At 36.8% G+C, this 24,970-nt stretch overlaps 1 protein-coding gene across 1 annotated transcript in view; it reads left to right on the plus strand.

The window, feature by feature from the left end:
- SLC2A12 (solute carrier family 2 member 12) overlaps positions 1-23,298 on the plus strand; it is a 67,235-nt gene extending 43,937 nt beyond the window's left edge. The window contains 3 exon segments of the mRNA XM_020987102.1: positions 10,990-11,112; positions 14,667-14,799; positions 21,177-23,298. Of these exon segments, the coding sequence (XP_020842761.1) occupies positions 10,990-11,112; positions 14,667-14,799; positions 21,177-21,330 (410 nt within the window). The 3' untranslated portion in view covers positions 21,331-23,298.
- The last annotated feature ends 1,672 nt before the right edge of the window (positions 23,299-24,970 follow it).

Genomic DNA, 24,970 nt, shown 5'->3' on the forward strand with positions numbered 1-24,970 from the left:
AGAGAGATTTCTCAGTGGGAGTTGCCTCTGTTTTTCAATGTTGTTCGCCTTCATGACCCTGTTTGGGGTTTTCTTGGGAAAGATAATAGAGTGGTTTGCCATTTTCTTCTACAGCTTATTTTACAAATAAGAAGATTGAGGTAAACAGGGTTGAGTGACTTGCCCAGGGTCACATATCTACAAAGTGTTTGAGGCTGGATTTGAATTTAGGAAGATGAGTTTTCCTGACTCCAGGCTCAACGCTCTATCCACTGTGCCACCTCGCTGGCCTGGGAGTTCTCTACACTGATGAAAAAATAAGTTCAACTTCCCTCCAAAAAACAGGTCACAGTGAAATATCTTTGATCCTAAGAACTCAAAGTATTTACCATATATTAATTTATTAAACAACTCTCCTATCTCACAACTGTTACCTTAAGAAAAGAATAACATTAAGGAACTTAAATTAAGAGAGATTAAGTCATTTATTGGAGGTCACTCAGCAGTTAGTGAGAGAAAACTATGGCTGTGATATATAGTCTTTTTAAACAGAGCTTAACTAGTGAGGTTGAAATGTTAGGTTGCATACATAATGATCGATTCCTAACCCTTGCTTCCACTACTATCAATTTCTTAAGAGCATTTGTGGGAGAATTAATGGAGGAATAGGCAGCAGCCCTAATAAACGAGCCTGCTAGAGTCAAGAGCCCTGGGTTGTAGTCCCACTTCAAACACTTGATAGCTGGGTCAACTTGAGGGAGTCATGTGGTTTCCTTCAACTACCTCAATTGTAAAATTGAGACGGTAATACTATAGCACTTATCTCACAGAGGTGTTGTGAGTATCAAATGAAATAATCCATAAGAAGCATGTTGCAAACTTTGAAAGGCTAGGGTGATTAGGTGGCGCAGTGGATAGAAGGCCTGGAGTCAAGAAGATTCATCTTCCTGAGTTCGAATCTGGCCTCAGGCACTTACTTGCTATGTGACCCTGGGCAAGTCACTTAACCTTGTTTGCCTCAGTTTCCTCATCTGTAAAATGATCTGGAAAAGAAAATGGCAAACCACTCTAGTATCTCTGCCAAGAAAACCCCAGATGAAGTTACGAGGAGTTGGACATGACTAAAATGACTAAACAACAACAAAAAATACCAGCTGTTATGGAAAGAAGAAAGGAGCAAAAGCAGAAGGCTAACACAGAAGTCCTCTCCCACCTCTCCTTCACCATTATTATGTCTCGGTTGTGGCAGAAAGGATAATCACACTACCTGATAACTATAGGCAAGTTAACTAACTTTCTTGGATCTCATTTTCCTCATGTACGAAATGAGGGGATTAGACTCAATGGCCCCTACTATCCCTTTAAGCTCTAAATCTATGACAGTTTGATTTGTCGTGATAGTCTCATAGCAAGGTCCATGCCTTCAGAGCCAACCAGACTAGCAGACTTCGCTTCATCTCATCTCACTGCTATAGACCTCCAGTGTAGACCAAGCTTAGAGTGGGCACATGTGTGGCCCCAGAGAGTGTTCTGCCATTCAAACGGATTTTACAAGAAGCGATGGGTATGGGGTTCAGTCTGCTTTAGGGCATGGCTGAGGTATGCCTCAGTGTAAGGACCCCCTCCAAATCCTATACGCCGCCCACCATCTAAACTTTCATCTCGATGTGAACTGAAATCTTGTTGTTTGTCCTTCAGTCTCAAAGAGGACCATGGCATCACAAAGGTGAAGCCATGACTTGCAAGTGAATTGGAGTTAAGTGAGGGAAGGCTATGCAACATCACCAGCCTCACTTTCTCCTCTGGAGCTATTTGGGTCCAGTGGCAAGATATAGATCAGGACGAGTGGAAACACCCCTGACAATGCAATGAGGGACCTTGGCCTTTCTTTTTTTTTTGGTGAGGCACTTGGGGTTAAGTGACTTGGCCAGAGTCACAAAACTAGTAAATGCTATGTGTCTGAGGCAGGATTTGAACTCAGGTTCTTCTGACTCCAGGGCCAGTGCTGTATCCACTGCACCACCTAGCTGCCCCGACCTTGGCCTTTTTAAGCTAAGTTCTTTCCCAGGTCTCAGTTTGTCTGAGGCAACTCACATCCAGTGATTAAGGATAGGTAAGAAATGAGGCAGAGAATGGCCTCTTTTACCTACTTAAAAAAAAATCAGTCTGTGTGTGTACATATATGCATGTGTATATATACAAGATATGTGTGGATATATATCCATACATATATATGTATACATACATGTATGTATACATGTATTCATACACATCTTATATATACACATATGTGTGCACACATACATACACATATATGTATGTATACATGTATTCATACACATCTCATATATACATTTGTATATATGTATACATACATACACAATCTCATATATGCACGTATATACTTATTTGTATAGACACACAAATATGCATATGTGTCTGTATATATATGTAGATATGTATATACACATACGCATATACATACACAGTCTATATATACACATATATGTACACACATACATACACATACAGACACACATATATAAGATAAAAGGTAGGATGTGATAAAAAAAATGGAGAGATACAGAGTATTCTGGACAAATTTGAGGAAGGAGTAATTTTATATTTAATTTGCTAAAATTAAAGGATTCTGTCCTTCATGATGTTAGGCAGTATATTCAGTACCCTATGTCCCTCAGCTATATTTATGTACAAAAAAAAAACAGATAAGTTAGCTCACACCAAGTGTTCATTTCTCCCCCACATTTCCAGAGTTAAATATGTGACAATCTGGAACGATTTTTTTGCATAACTAATTAGTGATTCTTAGAACTTCTGGAAATATTTTTAAGGATTTTTTTTAGTCTTAAAACTTATATGAAATAACTTATTTAGCTATGTATAGTCAGTCCAATGTTAATAAAAGATATTTAGAGGAAGGGAGGCTGAGAGTAAATACAGTATAGGAAGAAGTAATAAGGTCTTGCAAAATCCTCTTTTGAAACAAAAATAGGCATTTTTATTTTAGAAGGGAGTTTATCTGCTTTAAAATCCTCAGTTCAGGATTTTACGTCAAACAAATTCTTGCTTTTTCAAAGGACAATTGAGAACATGAAGTTGCCAAGTTTGAGACTATGGCAAACAAGTACAGAGTCATAGAACAGCAGGTTCTCATTTGGAAATTTACTTAGTTGCTTTACTCCAGGAAGTGAGAAGAGAGCAATAACATCCAGAGCTACATTAGAAGCACCTCAGAGTTTGCTCTGGCATGAATTACATTTTCTTCTAACCCCTGGCACCTAATATTGAGATTTATCACATTAAACCTAATTTGGTTAATAGCACCAATAACTCAATTTATGTAAAGATTTGGAGTTGGCAAATGCTTGGCCGTCATCATCACATTTGATCCTTACAACAGCCCTGTGAAGTAGAGTCCTATTGTTACCTCTACTTTACTGATAGAGAAAGTGATGCCCAGAAAGGTTAAGTGATTGGTCTAGGGTCACATAGTTTGTGTCTTTGGAAGAGAATTTGAACCCTTGGCAGTTCTTCCTAATGCCCATTCCAGCCCTTGATCCATTATGTGATACTCCCTCTTTTAATTTGACAGCAGTTTTTATTAAGAGTCTAATATATACTATTTTAGATACTAGGGAGAGCTAAGAAGTTTAGTTACAGGTTTATATATTCATACCTAGAAAAGATCTCAGAAGTCATCTAGTCCAGTGGTAACAAACTGAAATAGAAATGGATCCCTGAGGGCATCATATTGACTTAGAAAGCCACAAATTAACATTATCTATGTTGTATTTTTACTTATTTTGTTCATGATTTCCCGATTACATTTTGATCTGATTTGAGGAGGAGTTTTGTGGACCATGGGCTGAGGGCTGCAAATTTGACTCTTCTGAATCTAGTCCAACAATGTCATTTTACAAATGAAGAAATGAGTGAGTAGGGATCTGGGATTTGAACCCAGATCCTCTGATTTCAGACCAAAAGGCAGATTAGTCTACACTACCCATGTGGAACTTACAGTGTAATTGATAATCATTCAAATGTATCTATCGTCAGTGCTGGTATTCCTTTTTTACCCTCAAGCCCAAGAGATTTTTCTCTTTTTTCCCCTTGCTTAAATTCCCATTTGGGGGAATGCCATTATGCACAGTTTATGATTTGGCAAAGCTGAAATGAAAAGGGGATGTTGAAAGGAGGCGTTTCTGGGAAGAACTTCTGAAGGAACAGTTTGTTAGTTTACATCTGGTCTAAAGAATCATTGACTCGTGATGTCGTACCAATGCAATTCTGAGCTGATATTTGCCACCACTGACTTCCCCTACAAAGAAACTATAACTTCTGGGCATGTAGGAATGCCTTGGACTAGCTTAACCAAGTAGGTCTATTTGTGAGAAAAGGACTTGACCTGACAAATGGATCATACACTTAAGAGTGGGAAGAGATAATCAGAAGTCATAATTTTTGGAGAAACTGAGGCATGAAGATAAGGCCCAGGGAAGCTAACTAAGCTAAGTCACTTAGATTGTTGGCATCTGGGCAAGATCTGACCCTAGGTTCTCCGCCTCCAGATGAAGTGGATCTCAGCATCACAGTTTTAAGACAAAGGAAGAGAGGAAGTGGTGTGACATAATTAAAGGAGAGAATCAGATGACCAGAATTTTATTCCCCCCAGTCCTATAACTATCCAAGAAATGTGACCTGGAAAAGTTATTTAAGGTTTAGATCTTGAACAATCCTCAGAAGTCATCTAGTCCAGGGATGGGGAACCTGTGGCCTCGAGGCCACATTCTGGGTCCTCAAGTGTGGCCCTTTGACTTTGTTCTGTGAAGTTTGGATTCAGTCAAAGGGCCATACCTGCTGACCTAGAGGGCCACATGTGATCTTGAGGCTGATCTAGTCAAACCCTTTTATTTTTTTATTTTTATTATTTCAGTGGCAGAGAGGGGGAAAACTTTGCTATTGACAGAGAAATAAGCTAAATGTCACCAGCCTCTTCCAGCCATTCTATTGGGGTGAGATTTGCATGGATTAGTTTGGCAAAATCACAAAAGAGTTGAGAGGAATTTTCTAACCCTAAGTCATACAGTAGACTGGGGCAATAGAGTCCCAGCAAGACAGGAGCAAAGATGTTAAAAAAAAAAAAAGTTAGGAATTCCAGGAGCCTAATAGCTCTCCTGCCTGGCTCTGGCCTGGTTCTGAATTATAAAGAGCAGTGCTAATCTTTAGGGCTATGAGCTAAAAGAGCTGATACATGCCTCCCCATGTGAGGAGTAGTCTGAACAGCTGCTGAAGACCAGCAAATGGCAGCAAAGAAGAATGGTAGTTGGGGGCAGCTAGGTGGCACAGAGGATAGAGCACCAGCCCTGGAGTCAGGGGGACCTGAGTTCCAATCTGCCCACAGACACTTGACACTTACTAGCTGTGTGACCTTGGGCAAGTCGCTTAACCCCACTGCCTAGTTAAAAAAAAGAAAGAAAAAAAAAAGAATGGTAGCCTGCAGCTCAATGATATTACCCAGCTAGCAGCTGACATCTAGTCTTTGGGGATGAGCAAGTGCAGCATTGGAATAGAGAGGGATTGTAGCTGGGACACAACCTTTGGAGCATAGCCTCAGCTATGCATTTTCCCTGTGAATATATCTTTTCCCAGCCACACATACTCCTACTCTCACCAGTGGTATAGGAATATGTGGGATGAGGAACCTTTATGCATATTGAGGGGTGGAAAGGGGCAGTTTCCGTTCTATTTATTTAAATGTCTTTTGCTTTGATCTAGTTTTTATCTTGTTAGTAAAATAAAAATATTAATGGAAGCTTGTAAGCTGTGGTTTTAGTGGATGGTGACTCAAAGATTGTTTTGAACTTGAGGTAGATTTTAGAGGAGCCATATGTGGAGTGGCCCTAGACAATATATGTTTAAAATAGTTTATTGCTTTTAATTTTTTATATTAAGTCAGTTTCCAATAATCACTTTCCCAGTCACCAAAACTTTCTTTTATTAACAACAAAAACCAGTTCATCAATGCATACCAATATATCAGCTATGTCTTTCAGCATATACAGCATTCATGCACCTGTATCAACTACTTTTTTGCTAAGGGAAGGGAAGTATGTTTAATCTTTAGTCTGGATACAAAATAGAACATTCCATTTATTTAGATTTTTTATTTTTTTTTTAGCAGAATTTCCATTTCCATTATTATAATTGTTCTAGACCATACCTGACTCAGGCTAATCTGGTGGTTCAGGATTACAACATAGTAAGACACTTGTAAGTGATCTAATATTTAACAAAAGGAGCTTACTTATCAATAGCATGAAAAGGATATACAGCCAGGATACAACACTGATAAGGTTGATTGGGCACGACTCCCTTGTCTCTGCCTCTCTGATGGTGGAGTTCCCATTCAGCAAGAGATTCTTAATAAATGTCATTAACAGATGGGCTTTTATACTTAGGTGACCAGGAAGCAATATTCATAGGCCAAGCTGGAATCCCCTGGACCAATGAAGTCTTGAATGAGTTTGGTTTCATTGACTTTTGAGGAAAAACTAGTCCACCCCACATAGCTAAAAAGTTAGTAAATATTGCTCCTAGCCTAGTAGTCACTATTTTTATTTTTCTCCTGGTTCTGCTTTCTTTGGCCAGTATTAATTCATACAAGTCTTCCCATATTTCCCAGAATTCCTCATATTTGTCATTTTTTACAGCACAGCTATATTTCATTACATTAAAATGCCATAATTCATTCAGGAATTTCTCAATTGATGGGTGCCCACTTTGTTTCCAGTTTTTGTTTGTCTGCTTTTGCTATTATAGAAGGTGCTGCTATTAATATTTTGCAACATGTAGGTCTTTTATTTCTGTGATTAATCACTTTGCGATATATACCCGGTAGTGGTATTCTTTGATCAAGAGGTATGAACACTACCTTTGCTTTTCTTTCATAAATCCAAAGTGTTTTCCAGAATAGTTGTATCACTACCTGTTTTTACAGATAGGAAACCAAGGGCCAGAAAAGTGAAGAAGCACCTTGCCCAAGAGCATACATACATAGCAGAATCGGGATTTGAACCCAAACTCTTTGATTGTACGGCCAACCTTCTCTACTGTGCTGCACCAATAAGATTTCCTAGCTCATCTTAGCTAGATTCCTTATCTAGAACATGAAGGGACAGCTCCGATTATCCTCATTGTTGGTACTCCTCCTCCTCAAATGAACATAAGTGTATTTATCTGTTTACATTTTATGTTCTCTAGGAAAATGTAGGCTTCTTGAGGGCAGGGCTTGTTTTTCATTTTGTCCTTGTATCCTCAATGTGTGGTACAATGCTTTGTACACATTAAGTGCTGAACTGGATTGGATTAGACTGTCTCCAAGGCACTTTGAAGGAGCAGACGCAGTAAAAGGAATTTATAAAGAAGAAAAAGATTATAGGACACCTGCTTCCTATTATTTAAAAAATGCTTTTGCTATTTCAGGAAAATATATACCCTAACACTAGATGTTTCTGGGAAATATTTTTATTTTTTTTCTTTCCAAAAACAAATGAGTTAAAATGCAAATGTGGGAAATTGTTTCTCCACTAACTAAATTAAGTTGTTCTCCCCTAGCCTTCATGTTAGTATCTTCCATGATTAAAATGATGATTCAAATACGGGAAAAGCTCCCGTGGTTTTAGTTCAAGAATTTTAAAATAACAATTTAACATGTAGTTTACCTTTAATTCATCAACAATTTTAATCAAATTTGATTTTTCATTCTTTGAAGGCAATATTTTGGTCTCCATTTTGTAAGGGTGGATATTTTACTTATTTATTCATGTGTCTTTTGATATGCATAGAAATATTTCAAAAATACTATAAAATAATTTTCCCTCATTCCTTCCCTTTTTTATCTTTTCCACCATGAAATAGGAAATTTCCTGCTGGAAAAGATTTCTGTAAACTGAATATGCTGTCTTTGTCAAGGGAGACAAAGGATTCAATTAAAGGAACAGTATGACTCAACACATGGTGAAATAGAGAAAGGAAGAGTTAATTAGCACTTAGCTCCTCTACATTACCTAGTTTTTGCCCACTCCCTCCCTCTATCACTTGCCTCTTTCCCTGGAGCTAGAAATAAAGAATGGTCATGTCCTCATTCCATGTACAATACAAATAAAGAATGGTCACATCCTCATTCCATGTACAATCATGGGGAAAGTTACTAGTAGTGAGCTAGGGCTTTAGCAACTGCCTATTCCTGTTTTCCCTATATTCAAAGGTTCTTAAACTCCAAATATGAAACATTGAATGAAAATTAATCTTAAAGGTAACACCATCCTCTAATTATTTTTAAGCTCAATTATATTCAGCAAATGTTCATGTACATAGCACTTGGGTGCTGTGGAGATGTAAAGAGGTCTAACATTTTGTTCCTGCCTCTAATAAGCTTCACAATCTGGGTGGGAAAACAACACACACACATACACACATGCACAAAGTTAAATAACAATATAAAATCCTTATAATACAAGTGGTTATGTCTTAGTGTAAAAGTAAAGCCCCATAGTTGCGTTCCCCAAATTTCCAGTTATTTTAAAACACCTCAGTCAGAACAGATTTGTATTTTAACATCTGTTCTTCCTGTAGGCCAATTTAGTAAGGGTAAGATTATGAAGGCTGGTTACTCAATCAGTGTTACATTGACTTCATGATAGAACACCATAATGGTAATACTTGGTCATAAAATAAACATATTTGAAATTGCTTCAGAGCAGAAGCCTGAGATAATTCAGTATATGATTTTGGGTTTGTTTTTTCATCTGCAAAATGGGTGCAGAGTTTGCACTACCTACTTCACAAGGTTCTTGTTAAGAAAGCACTTTGTAAACAGTAATGTTCTCTAGAAATGCGATCTGATTTTACATAAGAGATGCTATATAAGGAATAGTACAGGTGATTAAATTGCACTTAATGTGTCTGTGAGGTACAGGATGGATTGGGCAATGGTGAGAGAAGAGACTGGAGAGGCAAAATGTTGTAATAGTCCCGTTGTAAATATAAGGTGATAAAGGTATAAACTGAGCTTGAAGCAGTAATGAGAGTAACAAGAAGAGGAAGAATATGCAAGACTTTGAGAAGGCAAAATTGGCAGGACTTTTTGACTATGGACAGAAGGAGAAGTCAAAGATGATTTGAAAGTTTCAAGTTGAGGTGACAAAAAATGAAGGTATGGGTTCTCTTACTCTGTGTGCTTAGCACAGTGCCTGGCACGTAGTAGGCACTTAATAAATTTTTATTAATTGATAGTTCTCCCAGAAATCATGCATAGCCTTGCAGCCTGCAAAACTACATGTCTTTTGCACCATGTATACCTTTTTCAGGAAAATGTGGAGAGGAATTAGTTGCTAAAGCAAAAATGAGAACTCTAGAAGAGCTAGATACCAGATTTTGTTGTTGTTCTTCAGTGGATAATGATGAGAATCTGAAAGGTTCTTTGTGCACTGACCTCATTTATGTCTAATCACTTCATGACCAAGAGCCTTATTTTTCCATGATTTACTCCATCTTCCTCCTCAGCCACCCCACCCCCTTCTCGTAGTGAAAATATCAAAGGAAAAGGAGAATTACAAAAGTAAACTGAAGATTAAATTATTTAAATTTATACACACTCCCCAACTTGGCATTTAAAACCCTCCACAAGCTGGCTCTTGCCTACCTTTCCAGGCTTATTTTATATTTCTTCCCCTCATACACTGTTGATTCCAGTCAAATTGGCCTTCTAGTTCTTCTTAGTGTAATCAGTCAATCAACATTTATTAAGCAACTATGCATGCCAATCACTGGGCTAAGTGCACAATATATGTCTTACCTCTGGACCTGCATGTAAATGGAATTTCATATAAAAATATACTGTCTTCTTACCGCTAAGTACAATCCCTAGCTTCCTTCAAAGCCAATTCTTCTACAGAATTCCTGACGCTCCTAGTTATTAGTACTTTCTCTGGAAATTACTTTTTTATTGCTGTGTGTGTATTTGTGTGTGTATGTTTTTATTTACTATTTATGGTATATGTGTATACTTCCAATAGAAGGATAAACTTCTGGAGGGCGGGACCATTTTCTTCTTCATCTTTGTATTCCAACATTTAGCATAGAATCTGGCATACATTAGGCTCTTAATAAATGTTTGCTTGGCTATAAAATCTTGCATACCCTTTGACCCAGCAATACCATTACTGGGTCTGTATCCCAAAGAGATCATAGAAAATGGAAAAGGACCTGTTTGTACAAAAATATTGGTAGCAGTGTTGCCAAATAATTGGAAATTGAGGGGATGCCCATTGATTGGGGAATAGCTGAACAATTTGTGATATATGATTGTGATGGAATATTATTGTGCTATAAAAAATAATGAGTAGGAAGGCTTCAGAAAAACCTGGGAAGATTTATATGAATTGATGCAAAATTAATGAGCAGAACCAGAGGAACATTATACACAGTAATAGCAATATTATAAGGATGATCAACTGTGAAAGACTTAACTACTCTGAACAATACTCTGAACCCAAGAAAGGACCCATGATGAAAAATGCTATCTACCTCTAGAGAGAGAACTGATGAACTCAAGTGCAGATTAAAACAACTTTTTTTTAAACTTTCTCTCTCTTGTCTTTTTGGGTGTGTATTTTCTTTTGAAGTATGGAATATGTTTTATATGACTTCACATGTATAATGGGTATCATATTGTTGCTTTCTCAAGGGGTGGGTGAGGAAAGGGTAAGAAGGAGGAAGAATTTGGAACTCAAAATTTTAAAAAGTCAATGTTAATTTTTTCGTATGTAATTGGGAAATACTTAATGAGATAAATAAAATATATTAAAAATAAATGTTTGCTGAATTCAATTTACACGAAAGTAGAATCAAAATTATGTTTATCCAACTGGTTCACTAGACCGTGGTTGCTTATGCTCTTTTCTCCTCGTTTTTTCCTCTGTGCTTCAGTGCCCTGGCTGGTGCTCAGTGAAATTTTTCCTGGTGGAATTAGAGGAAGAGCAATGGCTTTAACTTCTAGCATGAACTGGGGCATCAATCTCCTTGTCTCACTGACATTTTTGACTGTAACTGGTAAGGAACCTTTGTCTTCTTCTCGTGAGCCATATTTTGAATTTTTCATAAGCAAATGGTCCTTCCCCTTCTCCCAGTCCCAAGTCAGTCAAGCAGTTCTTCTGAATATTAACTATCTACATTTTTAAAGAACTAAACCCTGTGTCTCAATGTCTAATCTTTAGTCCCTGCTAATGAATTTTAGAAGCATATTCCTTTATGGTCTTACAGAACCATATGGTTCTGTAAGCAGAGTAAGCAGCACCAGAGACAATGGGTGTGGAAAGCATCCTCAACTGGGGAGTCTTTGACATGTTACCTGGTAGGGGAAAATAGAGCTCCCAGATTACCACAAGACTTCTTCGGAGAGATTACTCTCCTTTCTCCAAGAAATGGTAGCTTCCTGTTTTAACTAATTACTCTTGGGAACTATATGCTAAAGTCAGTTGCTTCTTCCCACTTGGCATCTAAGAAACCTGATTACTGGGGAGAAAAATGGAATGGTAACACTCAAAGCAAATAGATCCATGCTGTTGGTAAGGGGGCTAAAAGAGGGCTTGATGCCAATCCTCCTAAATCTCCCAAAGTATAATGCTAGAGCGGGTAAGGATTTAGGGATCATCTAGTCAACTCCTTCATTTTATAGTGGAAGAGACCTTTAGAACAGGGAAGTGACTTGGCCAAGGTCAGAGAGGATGGTTCATTAAGCTTTTACTGAAATTGGAACTGATCTGGCCTGGGGTCAAATCTCATAGATTCATGGATGGTTAAATCTAGAAAGGACCTTGTCCAGCTGTCTAATTTTGCAAAGGAGAAGAAGGAGGTCCTGAGTTAATAGTAGAGCAAGCCTTGGTCTCCTGACTCCAACTTCTGATTTCAAGGCTAGCACTCTTTCAGCCACAATGTTGAGATTTTGGTTCCCTCTGGGTCAACCATAGTTCTCTTAATTCAAAAACAAACAGATGATCAAGGAGGGAAAGCCCCCAGTCTTTCTAAGACATGGATTCTAAATCTGGTATCTATTCTCAAAGGGTCTGTGGCAAAGGGAAAAAATTGCTTTTTTATTTCAAGATAATTGGTTTCCTTTGAAGCCCTAAGTATTATATTTTGTGCACCTAAAAATATTCTGTGGAGTCTACAGCGTTCAACAGATGGTCAAAGGGGTTAACAATTCATATTCAAGGTGAGTCCTACCCTACATGTGGTCAACAGGACATTATGGTTGCCCTGACCTGGTTAAGGCTCTGTATTCAGAGGCCATTTATGAAGTCAGAACGTGGAATAACAAGGGAACTGGTCATTCACTCTGACCAGCTCTTCTCACATATACTACCCTGACTGTCCATTCGCACACCCATCAGCTGTTTGTGGAATAGAAAAGAGAAAAAGAGAGGAGAGAATGGAAAAAGGGAAAAGAAAACAGAACAATTGAAAGAGCATGGAGGGAGACTAACAGAATCAAATTTCAGAAAAGATCTTGTTTATCAAATGACTTGACAGATTGGAAAGTAGAAAGTTAGCTGAAGCTAACAAGATACTATTCACCAAGGATAAATGTGAAGTCTTGCACTTGGGTTCTAAATATCAAAGGTAGGATCAGGGAGGCCAGGCTTAACGATGGTCCATGTGACAAAAATCAAAGTCTTATAAATTGACTATAAACTCAATGAAAGCCACTAATCTGACAGAGCAGCCAAAGAACTAGGGTGATATTGAGCCATATTAGTAGGAAGTACAAAATAAGGGTGATAGTAGTCCCACTGTACTGTGCACTGGTTGGAACATATCTTCATTGTAATGCTTAATTTGGGATACCTCATTTTAAGAAGGTTTAAAAGGGATATTGACAAACCAGAGTCCACCCAGAAGATCATAGTAAAGTTTCTAGTTTTGTAGTTGTTCAGTCATTTTCAGTCATGTCTAACTCTGTGATCCCATCTGGGACTTTTGTGGAAAAGATACTAGAGTGGTTTGCCATTTCCTTCTTCAGCTCATTTTACATATGAGGAAACTGAGGCAAACAAGGTCAAGTGACTTGCCTAGGTCACACAGCTAGTAAATGTCTGAGATCAGATTTGAACTCAAGAAGATGAGTCTTCCTGACTCCAGGATCAACACTTTATCCACTATACCATCCAGCTGCATCCTAAAGAGTTCAGTAACCATGTCCTATTATAATCAGTTGAAGGGATTGAGAATACTTATCCTGGATTGAGAATATTTATCCTGGAGGGTGGGGGTGGGGGGTAGGGGTAGGGGAGAAACATCTGCAGGGTTTGAGGTGACAGGTGGGGAAGAACATAATAACTCTTAAAATATCTAATGGCTTGTTATGTGAAAAGGGATTAGATTTATTGTGTATTTGTATTCAGAGGATATCAATGAGCAGAAATTGCATGGAGGTGGGTTTTGATTAAAAATAAGCGAGACCTTCGTAAAAGTTATGCCTATAAATGAAATGGATTGTCTTAATGAGTAACCCATCACAAGAAATATTTAAGCAGAGATTAGATATCGTAGAAAAGATTTCTGAATGATAGGAAGCTAGACTAGATGACCTTTACGGTCCTTTTCAACTATAACATTCTAGGGTTTTATTATTTTAGGGGGGGAAATGTACAAGAGAAGAAGACAGGTGGGTGGGAATAGAAGGTTAGAGAACCACACTGAGGAGGTTTAAAAAGAGAGTAAAAAATAAAATTAATAACATAATTGGAATGTAGTATTACGAGGCTCAAAGAATAAGAGCAAGTTATACACTCACATTTTTAATTTGTGGGCCATACCCTGACCAGTTTCCGCAGTTTCATTCCCATCAGTGGGTTGCTTTGGGCCTCCCCTTGTTGAAGGTCTTCAAGCAAAAGCTGGGTAAGCATTTGTCCACTGTGTTGTAGTTGTGGAGTTCTTCTTTGGGCATGGGTTGGCTTATGTGGCTGCTGAAATTGTTTTCCAATTTAGAAAAATTCTGTGGTCAATGGATTTGGTTGGAAATGATTAGAGGAAAAATCAGGCTGTGTCTTAAATCAATAGACTATCAAAGAAATGAACAACAACCATGACAGTCCCAGGCCTTGCTCATATATTTTTGTAACTCTGTATCTTTTCATTATGAGCCATGTTCTCTTCCTGAACCTAGAAAAACAACTGTTATGAATACATGTGATAGCAGTTTTAAATGACACATTAACTACTATGAATTGATTTTTTTGGATATAGAAGTATGAGCCTTTTCAAAAAAAAAAAGAAAGAAAACACTGTAAAAATGCATCATTAAAATGCAATAAAAAATATTGTCATTGAGTCTAATCGATGATTCCTGTTTCCCTAGTTATCATTAGTATGGTTAAAATCAGAATTGCATATTATTTATGAAGTGGCTAGTATAACACAAGAACTAATCAAGTTTTTTGTGTGTTCCTTGTAGAGCTTCAACCTTTGGATAGTGGCTAATCTTAGAAGGCATGATTCCTGTTTCTCTGGTTATCATTAGTATGATTAAAATTGGAATTGCATATAGTTATAAAGTGAATAGCACAACACAAGAACTAATCAACTTTTTTATGTGTTTCTTGTAGAACTTATTGGCCTGCCATGGGTGTGCTTTATTTATACAATAATGAGTCTAGCTGCACTAGTGTTTGTTGTTTTGTTTATCCCGGAAACAAAGGGATGCTCTTTGGAACAAATATCAATGGAACTGGCAAAATCGTAAGTATTAATGATTGATGCTTTCTCTCTCCCAACATGTGACTGGCATACAGTTAGTTTTGTGAGACAGTTGAATAATAGATCAGCAATTAATTTACAATAATCTCTTTGGATTGAGATCATCTAGAGCATGATTGAGTTTACTGCCATCTATTTTGTCTTTCAAAGATTTGTAAAATCAGAAAGACTCACTTAAGGAATGAGACTATTATATAGCCTTCTACAGAGTGACCTTTCTAAGTTTTCAGGAGAACTTAGAGACATTCGAGCTCTTTTCTCTCAATTTCTTCATCTCCTATGAGGTTTTCTCCCTTTTTCTGGTGGGAATAACACTACCCTATATTATATTTCCTTCCCAATGTTAGAACTACTGCAAGTATTTGGTACCTCCATTGCTAATCTATATCCCAACCAAAATTTAGAAATCTTGGAGAAAACAAAGCAAAACAATTTTTAACAGAAATGCCTGGATTTTTTTTACATATGCAAAAATATCCCAGCTAAGATCGGTTTAAGTTTAGGGGATCAGAATAAATAGAAGCTTTAGTAGATTGGTTTAAATAAATTTCAAACGTGGAAGTAGTATAACCTGACTTAGAAGTGGCCTGAGAAAAAGGCCTTTCTCCTTTCCATTAGAAGAATCCATAGGGCTATCTGGTAAATGGGAGGCTAAGTGACAAATGTAGGCAAAGCACAGTGCTTTGCACATGGTGGTTTCATCAATGTTTATAGAATGCCTAAATAACAACCATCACTGAAGGTCTTCAAGTCCAAGTGGAATGGCCACTTGTTGGGAATATTGTCATGGATTTTCATGCTTCAGGTAGATTTATACTAGATGACCTTTACAATCCTTTCCAGTGCTAAGTTTGTAAAATTAAATGGCTGAGTGAAAGGGTATTTAAAAATCTTACTATTTCTGCAGAGACTTTGTTAGTTCTTTAAATATGAAAAAAAGTAAGAATATATTTTCTTGAGCAAGTAAAAGGGAGAAAATGAATAGGTTTATGTTTTTTAAAGTTCATTTTGTTTTAAAAGACAAAATGGTATCAATGCAATAGTATAGGTAGCCATTGTTATAGACTGCAATTATAGTGACACTTCTGAAAGGAGTTCTGAAAGTTCAGTTCTGAAAGGACCAAATAGCTAATCCCATAGATGTAGCAGACTGTGGATACTGAAGAGACTTTTCTTTTCAACATTTCTTCTACCAGTTCCCACCCCCACAAGTCCTACAAAATGTAATCTTCATTAAATGTTCCTTAAAACTTTAAACAACTTGAAAAAAGTTCCAGGAATGAGTTGAGTAAACATCTTTCCTTTAACTTGGTCTCTGGACCATCTTCTGAAATGTCAATATAGTCTTTTTTCAAAATTGAGAACAAGGCTACCAATGATTCCCTCTTAGCCAAACTCAATAGTGTCTTTCTCTACTTTTCATGCTTTCAACCTCTCTGCTGTAGTTGCTGTGTTGGTGATTCTCATTTTCTTGAAATTCTCTACTTCCTTGGCTTCCACTGACACTGTACCCTCCTAGAATTACAGAATTTTCAGAGTCAGGTGAGACCTCAATGGCTCTTTTTCAACTGACAGTGGAAAGGAATCTTTACCATAATGTACCTAGGTGGGTATTGAGCCTCTCTGCTTGTTTACCTGTAATGAAGGGGTCTCAGTTTCCCCAAAGGCCACCATGGTCAAGTCAATCATGCCCTGCTCAGCTCAAGCCTCTTCTCTTCCATGAAGCCTTCCCTAAGTAACTATAGCCCATAAGCTTTCCTTTCTCAAAGAGGCATAGCGGATAGAGTGCTAGCCTTGATGTTAGTAAGGCCTAGGTTTAAGTCCCAGCTTTGAAACTTAGTGGCTCTGTGACCCTGGGCAAGTCACTTAACTCCTCATTGCTCTAGGTAACTCTCTAAGATGATAAATTGCAGGGAAGATGCTGACTCACATTGGTGGAGAGTTTCTTCAGCTACAGGTGCCTTATACCAACAAAATCATAAATCCAATCCCTGTGCCTATATTTCTACAAAAACTTATATCCTATACTTCTCAAACTAATAGTCATATACTGGCATGTATTGTGCTAATTAGTTTCATTGCCTATTGTAACTAGATTAGAAACCCTGTAGGTCAAGGGATGTCTTCTACTTGTTTGTCCAAGAATGCTCAGGTTAGTTCTGGGAACACAATGAAGAATAATCAAACACACACTAGTTTGAATAGTCTAGTCTGAAAGTCTGCAAAAGGGTTCACTGATGAATCAAGTATATGAAAACAGATTTATTATGGTATACAGTAACAGATTTCTTTTATTATGCTAATGTCAAGGGATATGCTAGCATCCATTTGCAGATTAGGGCAACAGATGGGGCAGTAGATAGAGCACCAGGCCTGAAATCAGGAGGACCTGAGTTTAAATCCAGTCTCAGACACTTATTGTGTGACTCTGGGCAAGTCACTTAACACTGTTTGCTTCAGTTCCTCGTCTATAAAACGAGCTGGAGAAGGAAATGTGGCACAGTAGAGAGAGTGCCAGGCCTGGGGTCAGGAAGACATCCTTCTAAGTTCAAATCTGGCCTCAGACACTTAGTAGCTGAGTGACCCTGGGCAAGTCACTTAACCCTGTTTGCCTCAGTTTCCTCACCTGCAAAAGGAGCTAGAGAAGGAAATGGTAAACCACTCTAGTATCTTTGCCAAGAAAACCCCAAATGAGGTCATGAAGAGTCAGACAAGACTATTTTACTAAAACAACAATGTGAAAATTAACAGTGTTAACCTAAGTGCAGGTATGATTTAGGTTTGCCCATGGTATAAGCAAATAAATATGTATGATAACAAGACATACTGGGTCCGGCTAAGAGTACTAACTCAGTTAAGGTTTAAAAAGTGAATGAGGCCTCAAAATACTTGATATACTAGTCACTCACACCCATGAGGGTTTTAGTGCCTTTGAGCTACCTTTGGGCTACAATAACACATACATAAGTTCTATAGTCAGAAAAGCTTCTCCAAATGTGGTTTGATAATAAGCAAAAGAGAAGAGATAATGAACACAAAGCTCTGGGAACCAATTGATAAAAAGCCTCCATTCCCTTTACTTCCATATTTCAAAAAACTAAAAAAAAAACCTCAAAAAGGAAATCTGGTTGAGAAATGGACTATGAAATATGCGGGTATATCTGTGATATGGCACAGTCAAGATCTGATTTCTACAGCAGGGGAAAAAGAAAACCTAAGTACAACCCTCCCACCTAGTGGACAAACAGAATAAAACAGTCCTTGGGAACAAACTGGTGCTAAAAAGTCAATTCACAACTCATGCTAACTTGGGGGGTGGGTAAGCCTATCTAAATTACAGAAACTCTGAATTATAGACTATTTTAAAGGGACAGAAGTTTGTTTGCTTTTAAGCTTTCTCTTCCCAATCCTTCATCCAAGAAAATAAAAAATTCAAATTAAAGGAAATGTTAACAAGGACCAAGGTCAAAAGCAACATGATACTTTAAATGGAACTCTCTTTATATTAGTATTTATACTTTAAAAATTGTGAGGGAGAATGAAGATAGAGAAAAGAATTAGTAAAGAAAAATAAAAGACAAGGAGGTGAGAAAAATCCTTATTTGAAACTTATAAAGGGTTACATATTTATGACATATATAAAGCAAACTGATAGCTTCATCTGACAAGTTGTTTCCTCATACTAATTTAAGATGGCAAGTGGATAGCAAGGCAGTTGTGTCTTGCTACAAAAGAGGACAGAGAGAAGAAACGTGGCTCCTCAATAGGTATGTAGAGAATGACATTTCAGTTAATATCAGTATACAGATGCCATTTCCAATTACTCAGAAATTTCATTGTCATTCATGCCATTCATACACCCATGTAGGTGGATTCTTCTTATTTCTTGTGAAAACTGGTTTATGGGAGTAACATCTCCCATTTGAACTATTGGCTTGTTTTCAAGGACTCCCTGGAATGCCAGTTTCTTAGTAGATTCTGCAGCCTAAACTAATAATATGTTGTCTCAATTTACTCCAATGGGATTTTTAGTAAAAAAAAAGTATTTTGCCCAGTTAGTGTACACAAACCAGTAGGCTAATAGGACTTAATCACTTGCCCAATGCTACCATTCTGTTACTACCAATAGGAGTAACGCTAGCAGACTTGGGTCAATTAGTAATTGTAATTTTAGTTGAAAGCAATTCATCTGACAGCTAAATTTAAGAGCTTCCTCCTCCATATATTTCTGATCTTATAGCCAACTACTAAAAAACTTCCACACCTCTCTCTGCACTGGTAAGAAAACACAAATTTCTGCCAGCTCACATCAGCCCAGAAAACAAAAGTTCTAGCTAAATTGCTTAAAGGATAACATCAGATTTCTAATATATTTGATTTCCTTTTTGACCACGGAATAAGATAATTCATATGGCTAATCTATATGCCATTTAGTTGGAATAAGTATTTACATAAATAATGGACTAGAAGACCACACAAGCATGACTGCCATAGTACCACACATCCTTTTTCATTAGACTTACCCACATCTCTCTTCTGCCTGCTTTTCCCATCATCTTGTTTTAATTTTCTGTATGACATTTTGCAATACTGACATTTTGTTGGTTAGTCAACAGGTAAAATTCATTTAAATGAAGAAACACATGATATTTTTTTTAAAGCTGTGGGAGCACATGAAAAATATTTTACTGCAGTAGAATGGCAAAGTTGGACTAGATCCCAATGGGTCCCCTGTAGTTCTGAAAAGCTCTACCATATCCAAGGGTGATATGAGTTCTCTTCTGCCTTCCCACCTCCCCAATTTTCTAACAATATTTTCGGCTACATTTTTAAATGCCTTCGAAAATCCTGTTCTAAATGACTATTAGAATGTAGAACAGTTCCATAGAACATCACTTGGCCCCGTATAAAGTACTATCCCTCCAACCCCCAAACATAATTCTCTATAAAACTGCACTCTGTTTAACATTGTTCTTTGTAGTGTCCTCTCCTTAACCATGTAACATATCCTCTTAAGCACTTCAGGTATATTGGCAGTTTTACAGTTAAGACATTTAGAAATGAGGTAAATGATTACATTTTTTGCTGCAGAGTAAGAATCCAATAGCCTGGAATCCTAACTTTACATTTACTACTGAAATAGTCTTGGTATAGGAATTACAATAAGATATTCTAAGGACAAAGTCAAAGTGAATGCAGTGTCTAAGATACGTTCATATACTTTATTACTTAACAGTTTTCTCTCACATTTGGGATTAAGGCCTTACATCACTATTCTTGCAAAATTAGATAAATTTATGTAACATTCATAGTGCCTGGTATTCAATAAACTGAGGGAAGAACATTCTACAATATTAATAATTTTATTTGTAACATCAAAAAAAGAAAACAAACTTCTGTCTTTTGGGCAGTGAATTCAAAATAAGATGGTTCGCTATCTTAGTTATTTCAGGTATGGAACCTACTCTTTCCTTTAAACCAAGAATTTTATTTTATATCCCTGAGACCCGTGATTTCATTAATGTATGGTACTCCCAGTGAGGGAGCTCCCTCAAAGTAACGCCAATCAGAAATGTTTTTGCAAATTATAATCTTAGAAAGTTGCTTGGGCACTGGGCCAGGATCACATAGTGTAAAGAGAAAGAAGGAAAAAAGGAAAAAAAAAGGAATGAAGAAAAGGAAGGAAAGAAGGAAGGAGAAAGGAGGGAGCGAGGAAAGAAAGGAAGGGAAAGAAGGGAGGGAAGGAGAAAAAGAAAGAATAAAAGAAATGAAAGAAAAGAGGAGAAAGGAGGGGAAAAGGAAAGAAATGAAGGAAAGTAAAAGAAGTAAAAAAGGAAAAGAGAGGGAGGGAGGAAGAAAAACAGAGGAAAAAACCGTTTCACAGAAATTGATTGTTGGTAATGTTTTACCTACATACATTGATACAAATGGTAAACATCTCAATGACTGGGAATGGGGGAAGCAGTTGTTGTAATGACTCATTTCTTCCCCACCATGAGCAATTAACCTTTTGTGTATTACAATGAAAACGAGAAACAGTAGGATTTGTGGATGATTAATTTTTTCAGGACTCCACGTCAAGCTTATTGTACTTGGAATTCAAATTTGCAGGTAAAACTGTTCTATAATGACATCCTTGCAATTCTTTTGATAACTAAATATGTGTTGGACAGCACCCAACAAAAACCTGTGTTCTAATATATTATACAGAAAGGCTTCAATATCATAACATGACCTCACAGTGTACCTCTAGAATGTTACAAACTGCAGGGTGGCTTTTAAAATATGTCTAATATTTTTAAAAACAGCACTGTATAAAGCAAGAATGATGTTTTCATTGATAACTTCTTTTCTTTCAGGAACTATGTGAAACACAACATTTATCTTATGAGTCATCAGAGAGAGAAGTTAGTGCCAACGGAGCTTCAAAAGACAAAACACCAAGAGCAGTTCTTAGAGTGCAAAAGGTTGTACAGTAAAGAGCAATCAAAGCAGCTTTTTCAGGCAAACTGATGCCATGCAAACAACGACACTGATTTGGCGTAAGGACACTCAGTAGCGTCTTTGTAATAACAAACATTTGGCTTTTTTTTTTTAGCTTCAGTGTCTAAAGCTAAAGTTTTAAGGTGTTTTCTAATATGGTCACAAATGGCTTAAAAATCAGTTCTTAATCTTAAAGTCTAACTAAGGAAAGAGCAAGCAGACATCACAAACTACCTGTCATACCCCAAGAACCAGCTGAGAACTGGCCTGAGGAAGTGTGGTTGGGTTATTGCTTTTCACTGTCCCTACTGAGCAATTTAAGAAAGAACAGGCCTTGTGCAATCAATCATGTGACCACTCCACACTCCAAACATATATATATATATATATACACACATATATACACACATATATACACACATATATACACACACAAACACATATATGTGTATATAAGAGGACAACTTTATTTTCAGAGATGAGGGACAGATTTCTAAAAATGACTTTGCCACTATAGGAACCTGGCTTGCAGAGTAGATCTTTATTTTTTCTTTTTTGTAAGAGAAGGCAATAAGTTCTAAGGGTGCAGTTTATCTTTCTTCGTTAGTCTAGAAAGGGTTAGAATGCTCTCTGATTGCTACATTTTTGATTGGTTGTATTTGCTGACCTGTATCTAATTAAGAATAGCAAAGGTTTCTATAGCTGTAATTAAAATTCATGTAGTAATTTTAAAACTTTGTTAATTATCCTTCAAGTGGGCTTTCTGAACCTACCTGTATATTCCAGATCCCAATGCCCATGTAAATAAGGAATCAGTTTCATAGTAGATGACAATTTTTAAACATTTTTCCTTGTTACCAAAGTGAGATGCCAAGAGAATTTGGAAATATGGGACCATATTTAGTTGTACCCTTAGTGAAAACTTATGAAAAGATTCATGAAATTCAGAAGTTAACCAGATAATTAATCAGTTATTTTTATTTTGTTGCCTTGAATAAAGTAAGCTTTCAAAACTTTCTTCTATCAAGGTTTTCAAAGCTGAAGTGCCTAGTGTCTGCAACTTCTTCACAATTCTCAGGAATTTCCTACCTCAGGCTACAACCAATAGGCCATTGTAATAGCTAAACTTCAGGCTGCTGCAGATTGTGTAAAGTTATGGATGTCCAAAGATTGGGTCATCTATCACATCTATTTCAGTTGTATTAACCCCATTAAAAGTGAACGAGGTATATATGTTTCTATCTAAGTGAATAATTCATCTAATCCAGGATTTGCTTTCTGTGCTGTATTTCCATGTAGTTTCTCCAATTTAAAGACTTGGGCAAGGGCATTTACATGGAAAATATAGTAGAGTTTGAAAGAAGCAAAAAGTCACAACCACCAAAAGTTCATTATACCAACACATAAACAGTAATTAAAAGATAGTCTATGTATATCTGAACTTTCAATCATTAATCAATCCAACTTGACAAAAAATTCAAGCTACAAGTTTTTTTTTTAAAGAGGGTCCAAAAACCAGTGACCCTATTAAAAAAAAAAAGACTTTAATTTGGGAATTTGATTTGATAATAAACCTCTGAATCTCTCATATGCCTTTATATTCAAATTGGGGGAGATACAAATCTAGGATAGCAGCAATAGCTTAAAAACCAGAGACATGCTTTAAATAAATTTAAAAAAAAACACAATGTAAGAAATAATTCTACCTAGAGAAAGGCTAGTAGGTTCACTACTGAGATTTCCCTTGAAGATAAGGGAAATATGGATAGCAAGAGATATTATAAATGGGAAGTTAATGTCAAGTTCAGTTTTTTTTAAATAAGCTTCTGAAGCTTCTCTCAAATGCCTTAGTTGAAGTTCAAATAGTCTACTCCATTATACCTCAGTATGAGCACTCATGATCAATAGATGCTTGTAAACCTTGTTGGTTACTGCTAGTGATACTAGTATCAAAAAACTAATAATTCTATTTTCCAAATAAATGTTTACTCAATCTCACATCAACTCTTTGATTTTCTAAAAATAGGGAGTTGTGGATGAGGATATATTTTTATTACTCTTCTCCCAGTATAATGTGTGTGCGTGTGTGTGTGTGACAGATTTTTTTTTTTAGGCAATTGGGGTTAAGTGACTTGCCCAGGGTCACACAGCTAATAAGTGTCAAGTGTTTGGTCTAAAGCTGGATTTGAACTCAGGTCTTCCTGACTGCAGGGCTGTGCTCTATCCACTGCGCCTCCTAGCTGCCCTGTGACAGAAATTTTATAGCCATTTATCTCTTATTACCATACATCTATCTGTTGCTCTTACCCTATTGGGTTGTACTCTAACACTACTTGCTGATACTGATTCAGCTACATAGAAACACCACCTGTCTTCTCAGCACTGCCTCCCCTCCCCATTTTAAAACCAAATAGCCTATTTGAGAAAGTACTAATCAAGCTAGTTTAACCATCACTGAAAATCTGAGTCTATTCCTTTGGTTTAGTCATTTTTCCCCCCTTTCCTAGTTTTCAATTAATTTTTAAAAAATATCATTGCTCCATATGCAGTTCTTTCCTTATTTCTCCCTTGTTTATTAACAGCTTAAGTTTGGGAGCTCATTAAAACCAAGTATATATGCTCAAACTAATTAACCATATAGAATCTGTTTGTTCATCCGTTTTGATTCTTTACATTAGATGACCTACTGAACTTTAAAATGAATTAAATATAAAAGAAAAACTATTAATGAGAACATTAAAATAACCTACAAATTCAGAATCATTTTCAAAGTCAGGCTTATTACCCAAGAAAAACCTCCACAAGAAAGAATTTTATTTTGAAGTCAGTCTTTTCACTTCTTATAGGGCAATCAGGATGGAAAATGATAAAGAGGAAAAAAGAGGGCACAAAGAACATATAACATTTGTACAAAATTGTACAATTTATCCTAATTTAGCATTCTCTAATATACAGGAAAAGTTACTTAATGGAGCTCACATCTTTAATAATTTATTCTAATGTTTCATAACATTTTAATACACTTAGATTTTGGTGTAGTATTATGTTCCCTATTGTTTCCAATGATTTGTGGAAACTCAGAGTTTTATTTTTCAGGATAAAAACACTGTTAGCTATGTTAAATTCAAGTCACAGGGCATTCCTGCAGCATAATTACCATTCCAATGCTCAGGAATTAGCCAAAGACGACAATGGATCACAAAGTGATTTAGTAGCATTTTCACTTACTGAACTAAATAATCCCTTATGCTCCATTAAATAAGACAAAAATCAGAGAGAAAGGACACGTCTCACAAAATGGCCAAGGTGAGTATATAATGGTATAGGCATGAAACAGCTTGGGGGCACTTCTTGTCATGACCACACAACTTTATCAAACTGCCAAGACTGGCAGGGGCCTGTAGTGAAGGCCTAAATTGAGAATCTCCATCACTTTCCCTCAGCTGTAACTGAAGGCTTTCCAGAGTAACAATGAGATGCAACCCAACAGAGCTGCTTTTTCATATCCAATCTGTGGGCAAGAAGAGTTTCTTTAGTAACTAATATTCTTTTAACTCTCAAAAGATATTTAACACTCTTATATTAAGTTAGCAATGTAAGACAGTTTAATCTATAAAGTTCTACTCTTATTCCCTATAGTTTATATACATTTTTTTATTTCTAATTTGCA

This window comes from Phascolarctos cinereus, unplaced genomic scaffold (assembly GCF_003287225.1).
Source record: "Phascolarctos cinereus isolate Bilbo 61053 unplaced genomic scaffold, phaCin_HiC Scaffold_5;HRSCAF=322, whole genome shotgun sequence".
Classification (NCBI taxonomy): Eukaryota; Metazoa; Chordata; class Mammalia; order Diprotodontia; family Phascolarctidae; genus Phascolarctos; species Phascolarctos cinereus.